Genomic DNA, 12,756 nt, shown 5'->3' with positions numbered 1-12,756 from the left:
ACCGGGAAGAAAATTTAGCATTACTTATCAGTGAAAAATACCCAGCGACTGTATGTATGTGTGTATGTTCTTGCTGATATGCTGTTCAAGGGAGCTTCCTAACAATCAGATTGATTTTATCAATAAATTGTTAGAAACATGTATTTATTAGAAACATAGCTTTGGAGTATTTAAAAAAAAAGAGTATGCCCCAGATTCGGCCAGACTCCATTCATTCTGTCCTGACTGTCCTCTTTCCCTCCCAAGTCCATCCTTGTTTTGGAAAGTTGGCTCCACATGACCAGGTCGTGTGATACAAGTTGACTTAAGAGACATTGTATTTTAAATCAAATTTAGCAACTCTACACACCAGCCAGTTCAACAGGTCATTACTCTAAAATCAGGTAGAGAAGCTCATTTTTATTTTACCATTAAAAGTATAATCAGTGTCAAATATTTAGTTTAAATTCAGTGCCGAGCATTACTGATCTATGATATGTTAATACTCAAATAGTATTTTTATATTAAAGAGGCCATTAATTTCTCTCTTTTTCTCATGCGAAAGCAAGAATACATTCCAGGAAGATTTGGCCAAGAGGAAACCACTGGGTATGCTGCTTTTTCCATAGAAGAAAGTCATGAAAATGCCACAATATCAATGTTTGTGCGAACACGCAAGCCTTTTGGCTTCTTATTTGGTCTAGAAAGAAACATGTCCCTATTTCTCAAAGTCTGGCTAGAAGATGGGAAACTTGCAATGTCAGGTCCACACTCCAAGAAATTTTTAAGTATGCAGACTATGAACGATGGAAATTTCTATTTCATTTCTTTAAAAATGGGGCCAGATAAGATGGACTTGTTCCAATCATCAAAAAACTTGGGCTCTGTTTCTACATCCTTCATAAAAATACAGAGAAGGGATATTCTCTACATCGGTGGTTTACCAGACAAGCAAGAAACCATTCTAAATGGAGGGTATTTCAAAGGTTGTATTCAAGATTTAAGACTGAGAAGCCACCCACTTGAATTTTACCCTGTCACTACTTTGCTGAATTCTGTCACCAGCAAGAGCACCCTGATCAATGTAGTTGCAGGATGCATTGGAGATGACCTCTGCAAGGTAAGAATCCGTGTTCTTCCCATGATTAAAAAGGGTTTCCCTTTGACCTGGTAGGATTCCTTAGCAACATATGACAGTAAGAATATCTCAAGGCTGTCTGTGAAAAAGGTGGGTAAGATCAGATTTTGCCAAACTGCTTTGCAGTTTGCGGGCAATGATACCACAAAATGTCTGTTAGACTGGAAGGACAGCTCTTAAATCTCTCGATACTGTAATGATAACCAGTAAGCAAAGCTGCTGTTCATTAAGAGCAACTTGAACTCACTGTAGTTCCCAAACCAAAATATTCTCATAATTACTTTAAAACCACATTTTACAGAACAAGCTAATCATGGGGCATGTTACAGGCATTTAAACCTGGCATCAAGGTTTATAAAATGTTAAACAAGAAGTGAATGTTGTATTGCTGAAGAAATATAAAAGTAGCCAAAAATGGATTAGACATACAAAAAACTCACAACTTTTAACACTTTATAAAACATGGCACCCTAAAAAAACCACACTATTATCTATGAATTATATGCAAGGGAATATGCAGACTTATGGAATATATTATGTTGCGGATTCTGTGTTTATACAATGTATGTTTCACATTTAGCAGCTATTTATTTAAATCTCAAACATTTTAATGATTTCCTTATAAGCTTGCCTGATTTTTCTCTTCAAGAGTTTGCCCTTTTTTCCACTTTTAAATTATACCACTAAAGTTTTTTAGGAAAATATGATATTTCTTATTCATTTTCACTTCTATATGGAGCCTAGAGGAATGACAACTGAACTTACACAACGCCTAACCCTTGTCTATGCCAATCTCTTTCTGTTCTTCTCTGCTTTCTGCTGCTTTCAAATGCTAGGACTAGTTCTCACCGGTACTTTGTGCTTGCTCATTATTTGTTTTTTTTTCTTCCCCTCACAAGTGCCAGCTGAGGAGACTTCAACCTAAGGAATTTGCAGTAATGCAGAAGCAGATCTGATCCCTATTTATAGACATTTTTGCTTCTCCCTGCATTCCAGCCTCAAGAACAAGATGCAGCCATAGTTAATACTATAGGGGAAAGCATGTGGTTGCAAAAAAATATATATGCTGACAGGCTATTATTTCTCTTCACAACTTGAAAGAAGCATTTTAATGCAATAAGAATGGCATCCAGGTCCCCTAACAGTAACTATTAAGATTTTCTTTCTTTCTTTCTTTCTTTCTTTCTTTCTTTCTTTCTTTCTTTCTTTCTTTCTTTCTTTCTTTCTTTCTTTCTTTCTTTCTTTTAATGGAAATCAGACAAATGGAGCCTGAATACATGGATAAAAAAAGAGCTGGCAATTTGTTTTATTTGTATATTGCAATGGTGGAAAGGATTTTTGTTGTTCCAGGAGCTGCAAGAGTTCAGAGTTCAGAGAATTGGGAGAATGATTAAATGTTGCTTTTCCAGTATTCGGCTGAAGGATGAGCACAGATTGCTTCCTAGTGTTCCTAGTACGTTCTTAGTATTTCTAGGCCTCCAGAAGTAGCAACAGTTCTCGATTGCTTCAAATTACGAAAGAAACTGTAGGTCTGAGAATGTCTGAATGCATTAATGGAGTCCTTTGACAATTATGCTATTTGTAATTTTGGCTCTGTGAGGGCTTATGTACTGGTGCTACTTGATGTCAGAATCATTAACCAGCCCTAGGCAGTAGTAATAAATATATATATTATATATTAAAAGTAGACAGGATCTACTTTTCATTCATTCTTCATGACTTTATGGCGTGACAGTGCCTCTGACTTGAGAATCCCGAAGTTATCTCTCCTTCGCTTGGACTCCTTGCTTTCCTTCAGCCTTTACATCCATTTAATTATGCATCCATGCAAGCAGGCATTCAACTGAAACTTGTGTTTCTGCACAGCTGAATGCACAAGAATGTTAATAAAACTGTATAAAAATACAAATAAATAAATAAAAGCAAGACTTTAAAATTACAAGTATTCAAACATCTTGCTCTTGTTTTACTAGTTTTCTGTTTGTCTTCTATTCAATTTGTTGGCACAGTTCAAAGACAAAAATCCCCAAAGAGGAAGCATTTCTACAATTAGGATGAAAATAAACAAACAAACAATTGGCTGGTTAAAGCTGTTTTCTATACAATGAAACTGTTAGTATGCCTACCAGTATTGTCTGTATTGACATGGGATTCTAATTTTTTTCATTTGAAAATAATAATAATAATAAAGTCATTCCTGGGATGGAGAACTTTGCATTGTGGGAAGTAGTAAGAGAAAGGCTAATATTTATTCTCCTCCCTCCACTCTCCTTGCTTCTTTGGTCTAATCAATTCTCCCTCCCCCAAAGTTATTAGCCCAGAGCAGGAAAAGAAATTCAGGCCCCAAAATGTTACCTATGTTCCCCACGGCAACTTCCAAGTGGGTATCCTAGCAGCCTTAGGATCCAATTTAGATCTAGAGAAAGTGGCACAGAAGACTAAACTTCCTTTCTCACAGTACCGCTGTTCTCATAAAAGCTGGAGCCACCACCATCCCCCCGGCTGTTTGAAAGGGCAGAGAAGTTGAAAGTTTTTTGCTTCCTGAAATCAGAAGTCTTCACTAACTCTGCTACCTAAGATACTTTAGCTGGTCAGGTCAGGAAATTAACTGAGGATTTTTTGACATTCGAAGCAAGTATTTTACCAATGGATTAGAGCCACCAAACCCCTTTATTGGGTTTGCCTGCTTAGCATACACTGGAGTGGCTGCCAGCTCCACTGTAAACGTTGTGTAAAAGGAATGGATAACACATATGGCTTGGGAAATATTGGATGGAAAATTTCTTTTAGTCCATTGACCATCCTGATGATAAAGTTACTCAACATCTAGAAGACCAAATCTGTCAAATCCCTGATTAAAATATATGAAAAATAAAACAAGACTAACTGCCACTAGTGGCTTGAGAGGAATCCATGAGAAAGACAGATTCTTTCTTCTCCTGTGCTCTTTTCAATTAATTGGAAAAAAACAGGACACTTTGTGTATTATATATGATATAACATGATGTAAACATTCCCTTGAGTGTATATGTTAACAGCACAAAAGCATCGTCAAAGCATATATAAGGGAAGCCGCCTGACAGGAATACACGCGGGAACTTTGACAGCTGTCAAAGTTCCCCGTACTGCGCAGGCGCCTCCACTGACAGCTCGCGGCTGTCAAACTCCGGACCGTGAAGAAGACTGAGCTGTCAAAGCGTCCGCCACACTGCGCAGGCGCAGCCACTGACAGCTCGCGGCTGTCAAAACACCACACCACGCGGAAGCCGGAGCTGTCAACAGAAGACGACGCTGATTGGTCCCTGCCGGACACGGCGCCAAAATAAATACATCTGATTGGTCCTCGCTACCAGCTGCCGGCTATAAAAGCCGGACAAGTTATTCTCTGTTTTGCCTTGCTCTAAATAAACTTGTTGTTTAACTAGCCTGTCGTCCCGAGCGGTCCTTCGGCTACTTCACTGGCGACGAAGGTGGGATCGCTCCGGAGCTGAAGTCACGGCCGAGGAAGAGAGTTCCCGGCAAGAGCTGACACGGAAGTTTTAACTTCCATCGGAGCAACCCAGGACCGGACGACATGGCAAACTTCGGCCGTGTGAGGGAGTTTGATACCCGCCATCCCGAGAGATGGCAATCACACCTCGGCCAAGTTGAAGGATTTCTCCTCGTCAGTAAAATTACTGACGACCGAGCAAAGGCCGCCGCCCTGCTGTACATCAGCGGGCCCCCGGTGTACGACGCAGCCGTCGGGCTGTTCAGCCCAGTGCCCATCACGGACGTCTCCTACGCGGACCTGGTGGACCAGCTGAACAAGTACTACATGCCGGCTCGCTCGGAACTGTACTGGCGGGTGCAATTCGCACAAAAGAAACAACGGCAGGACGAGCCCGCCAACGAGTTCATCGCCGGGGTCAGACACGCCGCGCGGAACTGCTGCTTCCCCGACCTGGAAGACCGCATCAGGGACCAGGTGGTGATCGGTCTGAGGGACGAGAAACTACAAAAAAAACTGACGTCCAAACCTGACATGAATCTGGCTGAGCTGACCAGGGAGATCATGGCATATGAACACAGCCACAAAAAGAAGCCGACGAACATGACCCCAGAGACCCCGGCGACCGTCTACCAGGAAAGCGCAACCTTCAGCGACAGCGGAGAGTCGGTAGATTTCACCGATGGAGAAGCCCTACAGCGCAGGATGGAGCACCGACAGCCGAGGAGGGGAAAAACGTCGGACCGTCGAGGAGTCAGGGACCCTCCACCGCCACCCCCGCGTTACGTGCAACGAGCCGCCTGTGCCAGCTGCGGGGGCAACCATGCCCGTGGAAGCTGCCGCTTTAGGAACGCAAAATGCCACAACTGCGGGAAGACTGGCCACATCAAGCCGGTGTGCCGCAGCAAGGGCCGGGACAACGTCAATGAGGTGGAGGCAAACCCCCCAGGTAGGCCAGCTGCCCAGGCCAACAGGGAAACCCCACCAGGCAACCGGGTTGAGACAATCGATAGGGTAAACTGCATAAGTTCCAAGGTTAAGGTCTGGGTCAGAATTCAGGGGGTGCCTTGCCACATGGAGGTGGATTCAGGGTCAGCGGTCTCCTTAATTTCGCTAACTACCTATCAGGAGATCTGTCAGAAAGGCCGAAGACAAATTCCCCTGAAACAAACTCAGGTTCACCTTGCAGACTTCCAGAAAACCCCTATTCCGCTGGAAGGGAAAGCCAAGGTCCTTGTACAGTATAAGGGGTTCAAAGGCACCCTGGAGGTTTTAGTTACGCCAGGGAACCGTACCAACTTGATAGGGCTTAACTGGTTCACGCCACTAGGCATCGCCTTATCTGGGGTTAATACCATTCAAACACCCAGCCTGGAAGCCGTTTGCGAAAAGTACGCCGACGTTTTCGAGGGCACTTTAGGGAAATATACAGGTCCCCCCATTTCCCTGCAATTAAATCCAGCAATCCAACCAATTAAAATAAGAGCTAGGAGGGTACCCTTTGCCCTCAAAGAAAAAATTGAAAATGAGCTTGACCGACTCGTGAGTCTAGGGGTGCTGGAGCCAACAGATGGGGGAACCTGGGAGACCCCTATTGTCACCCCAATCAAACCTAATGGCGAAGTGAGAGTATGCGCTGACTATAAGGCGACAGTCAACCTAGCCCTCAGCCCCCATGCTTACCCGGTGCCAGCGGTAAGGGACGTATTTGCTTCCATCCGCTCTGGCACCATTTTCGCCAAGCTCGACCTCTCGCAGGCATATTTACAGCTGCCTGTCACAGACGACACCGCGGAAGCGCAAACTATTGTCACCCACCGCGGTGCTTTTAAAGTTAAGAGGCTTCAGTTCGGCATATCTGCAGCCCCGGGTATCTTCCAGGGTATCATGGAAAAGACCCTGAAAGGAATACCCGGGGTCTGCCCCTATTTTGACGATGTTCTCATCGCCGGAGAAAATGAAGCTAGTTTAGCTGACAGGCTGTCAGCTGTGCTGAGCCGGCTCAGAGAAGCCGGTCTCAAACTTAAGCGGGAAAAGTGCTCCATTGGAGTCACTTCTACAGAATTCCTAGGGTATAAAATCGATAGCCAGGGCATCCACCCCACCTCTGAGAAACTAAGGGCTATTCAAACCGCACCCAGCCCTAGGAATAAGCAAGAGCTTCAATCCTTTTTGGGACTGTTAAACTTTTACCATGCTTTCATTCCCCACAAAGCCACTATTGCAGAGCCTCTCCATAGGCTCCTCGATAAGGGTACAACTTGGTCCTGGACCAAAGAACATGAAAATAGTTTCCAATCGTTAAAAAAAATTATCTGTCAAAGCTCAACCATCACCCTTTTCAGAGAAGACACCCCAATATGCATCGCTTGCGATGCCTCTCCCTACGGAATTGGGGCAGTCTTAAGTCACCTATTCAAGGATGGCACACAACGACCCATAGCCTTCTATTCTCGCACTCTGACCAAAGCAGAAAGAAACTATGCACAAATTGACAGGGAAGCCCTAGCGATAGTAGCAGGGGTCAAAAAATTTCATGATTATCTGTATGGAAGACCATTTACGATATTTACAGATCACAAACCCCTGCTAGGCATATTTACTTGGAATAAAATTACACCACAAATTCTCTCCCCGAGAATCTTAAGATGGTCAACGTTCTTAGCAGCCTATTCTTATCAACTAATACATAAACCAGGTAAGGAATTAGGACATGCTGACTGCCTCAGCAGACTGCCCATACAAACCAGGGACTCAGATCCAGCCCCAGCCAGCCTAATTTTAGCAATCTCTCAGCTTCCAGAATGCCCCCTGACGGCAAACATTATAGCTAAGAATTCAGCAAAAGATAAAATACTTGCCAGAGTCCTCAAATGGGCCACAACAGGGTGGCCAGCTCAAAACCCACAACCCCAATTCCAACCTTATTATAACAGGAAAAACGAGATTTCAACACATAGAGGATGCCTACTATGGGGAAATAGGGTCATCATACCAGAGAAAAACATAGACCAAACATTACACATTTTACATGAAGGGCACCCTGGAATTGTAAAAATGAAGGCAATGGCTAGAAGTTATGTATGGTGGCCTGGCATAGATAAACAAATTGAAAAGTATGTGGGTGGGTGTTATACCTGTCAGGAGACCAGGAGTGAACCCCCCCAGGCACCGATCCATAAATGGGAGACTACAAGGAACCCCTGGTCACGTATACATATAGATTTTGCAGGACCTATCCAGGGCCAAAGTTTCTTAATAGCAGTAGACAGCTATTCCAAATGGCTGGAAGTCACGCCCCTTAGGAAAACAACGTCCGCAGCCACTATTCAAGCCTTAAGAAAAATATTCGCAACGCACGGCCTACCTGACACCATAGTTTCCGACAATGGACCTCAATTCACCTCTCGTGAATTTCAGATCTTCGCTACGAAGAATTGTATTAGGCTGGTCACGTCGGCGCCGTTCCACCCGTCGTCGAACGGAATGGCTGAAATTATGGTACGATCCACGAAAGAAGCATTAAAAAAATTCGTTAAAGGGAACTGGCAGAGGCGACTCAGCCAGTTCCTCTTGTCACAACACACAATGCCATGCTCCACAACGGGCAAATCACCAGCGGAATTAAGATGGGGGAGGAGGCTAATAACACGTCTCGACAGACTGCACCCCGACACATACCCAGAAGAAAAACAGCACCCCCACCCCGGCCGCACACTCAACCCTGGTCAATTAATATGGGCAAGATCATACACAGATAAAAACAAGTGGGTTCAAGGGACAGTAATAAAACAAACAGGGCCCATCTCATACCTCATAGCTACGCAGGCACAGGGCAACATACGCCGCCATATTGACCAGCTCAGACCCAGACAACCGCCACACAATTCCAAGCAACCAACCAACGCCGACTTACAACCCCCACCGGAAATGCTGCCTATCCCAAACCAGGAAGTTGAACACCAAAACGAAGAACCAGAACCAGACCATCCACCACCCCTTCGCCGATCATCCAGGAATCGAAGACCACCCACCTACCTAAAGGACTATCAGTGGGCAGGGTCAAACATCCAAGAGGAAAGAAACGCACCAGGGGAGGGGTAAGGGGTGTATTATATATGATATAACATGATGTAAACATTCCCTTGAGTGTATATGTTAACAGCACAAAAGCATCGTCAAAGCATATATAAGGGAAGCCGCCTGACAGGAATACACGCGGGAACTTTGACAGCTGTCAAAGTTCCCCGTACTGCGCAGGCGCCTCCACTGACAGCTCGCGGCTGTCAAACTCCGGACCGTGAAGAAGACTGAGCTGTCAAAGCGTCCGCCACACTGCGCAGGCGCAGCCACTGACAGCTCGCGGCTGTCAAAACACCACACCACGCGGAAGCCGGAGCTGTCAACAGAAGACGACGCTGATTGGTCCCTGCCGGACACGGCGCCAAAATAAATACATCTGATTGGTCCTCGCTACCAGCTGCCGGCTATAAAAGCCGGACAAGTTATTCTCTGTTTTGCCTTGCTCTAAATAAACTTGTTGTTTAACTAGCCTGTCGTCCCGAGCGGTCCTTCGGCTACTTCACTTTGCTCACCTTTCATTTCCATTTTTTTCCTTTTTTAGTCCGCTCCATGCCAGAATGGTGGTATTTGCTATTCAATTTGGGATGACTTCACTTGCACTTGTCCACCAAATATGGCTGGGAAAGCTTGTGAAGAAGTAAAATGGTGTGACCTCAGTCCTTGCCCTCCTGAAGCCCAATGCCTGCCGGTGTATCAAGGATTTGAATGCAAGTATTTCCACTTAGCCTGTTATTTGTATTCCCTTTTGCATGATCACTTATTTTGCTACCCATTTCTTTTTATTAGCATCACTAGCCAATAATAAGAACCAAGGCGAGCATGAACAGTAATTTTTTAAAAAACAGAAGACTACAAATAGGCAACTTAAATCAGCTGATGGACTGCACAAGGCTTTGTATGGGATGCTAAGGATCATATACTCCAAAAGAAAGCACAGTTCAGTCCAGTTTGAGAGGCAGATACCTTAAAACTATACATTTTGCCCCAAAGTCCAAACATGCAAAAGGGCCTGGAATAGAGGGATTTAATAGGAGTACATACCTATGGCCCTGGGTTAGGCATCATGGTTCCAGAGATAATGTGCAATTCATCAGAAGAAATGGGGATGATCAGCAAGGCTCCCTCATCTGATGGTTTTGCTTTGTTTTTAACACACAGAGGAACTTATGTGAATGCTTCTGATGGAAATTTTGGTGTCAAATTTCGCCAAACTTGCTGTTTCATGAAACACTCTTAATTATGTATAGTTCCATTATTCTGTAAGTAATAGTAAATCCTTAAAAACAATAGGAGCTCCAGTATGCATTTAGGATGATGGTGGGTTGCATTCTGTAGAAACACATTAAGAAATAAAATGCAGGGAGTCAGTAGGTTTGAGTAGTGTATAGAAATGCACATTTGCATGGTAAGATAGGGGACAGGAGAAGGTGGCATGAATAGACATTACATTCTGTTCCTCCTCTCCAAGGCAAGATTGTGGTTTCAGAGATGTGCTATTTTTTTAAACCCTAAGATTCATCAAAATAGGTGAAAAATACACAAATGTAACAATAGAGAATTTGTGATTGCCCATTTTTTCCTTATTTTAGCAATATAATTTAGGACATTACTGTTATTGTGTTAAATGATCAGGAGTCAGACATTCCTGCTGCTACAAATCTGAAATGATCTGCTAGTAGAGGCATATCTATCTACTTTATGTGTATTCTAAAGTAAAGATGGAGAGAGAAGGGAATGATTGATTTTATAGAGATTTCTTTTCCTCATCAATTGCCAAATATCCTTAGCACCATAAAATCATGTACAGTAGGGCCATCAGGACAGAATAGGAATCCATGACCCTGCTGAGCAGGAATTCTGGGAGTTGAAGTCCACGAGTCATAAAAGAGCCAAGGTTGCCTACCCCTGACCAAGGCCAACTATCTTTCTCAGAAAGCCCTAAAATTTCAACTATCTAATTGCATCGCTCTACTTGCATGTTTAAGAGGGAGAAAGGGGAAGAGGAATGCTTAGCTATCAGAACATTGCCCTTTATTCAAGATAGTATTATTATATGTGGACTGATAAAAGTGGGTCAACAGTTATGTGGTAACAAAGCAATCCAGAACAATCCAATTCTTTGTTGTAATGTTGTGATTATCTATAGTTTTGTAACCCAGATCTTTTAGTTGGAGCTAAGATAGTTCTAAAAACAGCACGGTGCTAATTCAGTATCACTGTTCTTCTATTTGAGGATACAGTGAGATAAGATTAAACCTTTATACTGACTTCAAATGTCCTCCTCTTCTCCTCTTTTGGCAAACTATTTTTCATGCTAATTAATTGCAGATTTCTTAAAACTTTAATACATTTTTCAGCTTTATAATCACACCAATCGTTACAAAGTCAGGACAGTTAAGGGAATAATAATAAGTATGGGCTCTCAATATTTTCAACAATAGGGAGCACATAATCAATTCTCTAACTCTTAAGATTCACATAAGTGTGCTTTTTTTATTGCCAAGTACTTTCAGTTTTATACCATGTGGAAACCAAGGTGGATTCTCTCACGAATATACAGAGATGATAACACTAGTCTTATGCAGTAAACTGATTTTTTCCATCTCTGCTCAGGTATCTCCAATGCCATTTTTAACGGCAGAAACAGTGCCATCTTTTATAGAAGCAATGGGAAGATCAGGAGAGACCTCACTAATATAACCTTTGGTTTTCGGACTCAAAACTCAAATGTGATACTAGTTTATGCTGAGAAGGAGCCAGAGTTCCTCTCTATCAGTATTCAGAATACCAAATTGTTGTTTCAGCTGCAAAGTGGTAATAGTTTTTTTACATTGAGCCTGGCTAGTTCCCTATCAGTAAATGATGGGAAGTGGCACAAGGTCACCTATTCTATGACAGAGCCACTGTCTCAGTCATCAAGATGGCGTATTGATATAAATGATGAGAGAGAACATGCAACAAGTACTGTTGCCACCGGAAACCTTAACTTCCTGAGAGAAGATATAGATGTCTATCTGGCTGACAAAGCTTTTGATAATAAAGATGGACTGAGAGGGTGCATGAGCACTGTGGAGATTGGTGGAATTCATCTCTCTTACTTCGACAATACAAAAAAACCTCAAGAAGAACAGTTTCTCAAGATCTCTGCCAATTCTGTTGTCACTGGTTGCCTTATGTTGGATGCCTGCAGCTTAAATCCTTGCTTGAATGGCGGGATGTGTGAAGATTTTTACAGCTATTTTCACTGCTCATGTGCCAAGGGATGGACTGGATCTCAGTGTGAAATCAGTGTTGATGAATGCTCCTCAAACCCTTGTCTCCATGGAAATTGCAGTGATGGAATATCAGCTTATAAGTGTGTATGCAATCCTGGATACAGAGGAACAAGGTGTGAAGAAGACATAGATGACTGTTTTGGACATCTCTGTGGAAATGGTGCCACTTGTGTAGATGAAATTAATGGTTATTCATGCCTGTGCACTGGGAATTTCACTGGAAGATTTTGCAGGTATGGCAACAAAGTTTTGATTAAAATATTTATTCACTATGAATAGTTAGAGATCCAGTTTGATCTAGTGGTTAAGGGACAAGATCAGGAACTGGGAAATTGTCCTAGTCTCATCTTGAGACACAAAGCCTGCTTGGTAATTTGGGGTCAGTCACTCTCAGCTCTAGGAAGGAGGCAATGGCAAACCACTTCAGAAAGTGCAGGGACCCATCCAGGCAGTCACCAAGAGTAAGCACTTGCTCAAAGAAAAAAAGAAGATGTGGTAAAGGCTGTTTTTTATTTATTTATTTATTTATTTATTTATTTATTTATTTATTTATTTATTTATTTATTTATTTATTTATTTATTTAAATTCCATTTATATCCCGCCCTTCTCCGAAGACTCAGGGCGGCTTACAAGCTTAGCAGTAGCCTTCATGTATATGCCTGCTTATTAGGGCTTTCACACACACCCCAAGCGGCATTATTACAAAGTCAGCTTAATTGCCCCCAACAATCTGGGTCCTCATTTTACCTACCTCGGAAGGATGGATGGCTGAGTCAACCTTGAGCCTGGT

General features: G+C 42.9%; 1 protein-coding gene across 1 annotated transcript in view; it reads left to right on the top strand.

Moving 5' to 3' along the window:
• The window catches only part of CRB1 (crumbs cell polarity complex component 1), a gene marked incomplete at both ends in the record, with an annotated part of 156,699 nt that overhangs the window by 112,037 nt on the left and 31,906 nt on the right, over positions 1-12,756 (top strand). The window contains 3 exon segments of the mRNA XM_081325517.1: positions 549-1,099; positions 9,232-9,401; positions 11,308-12,198. Coding sequence (XP_081181643.1) covers positions 549-1,099; positions 9,232-9,401; positions 11,308-12,198 — 1,612 coding nt within the window.

This window comes from Vipera berus, assembly GCF_964194415.1.
Source record: "Vipera berus genome assembly, chromosome: 3".
Taxonomy (NCBI): Eukaryota; Metazoa; Chordata; class Lepidosauria; order Squamata; family Viperidae; genus Vipera; species Vipera berus.
The sequence above is the reverse complement of the archived record's forward strand: the minus strand, read 5'-3'. Positions and strand labels throughout refer to the sequence as shown.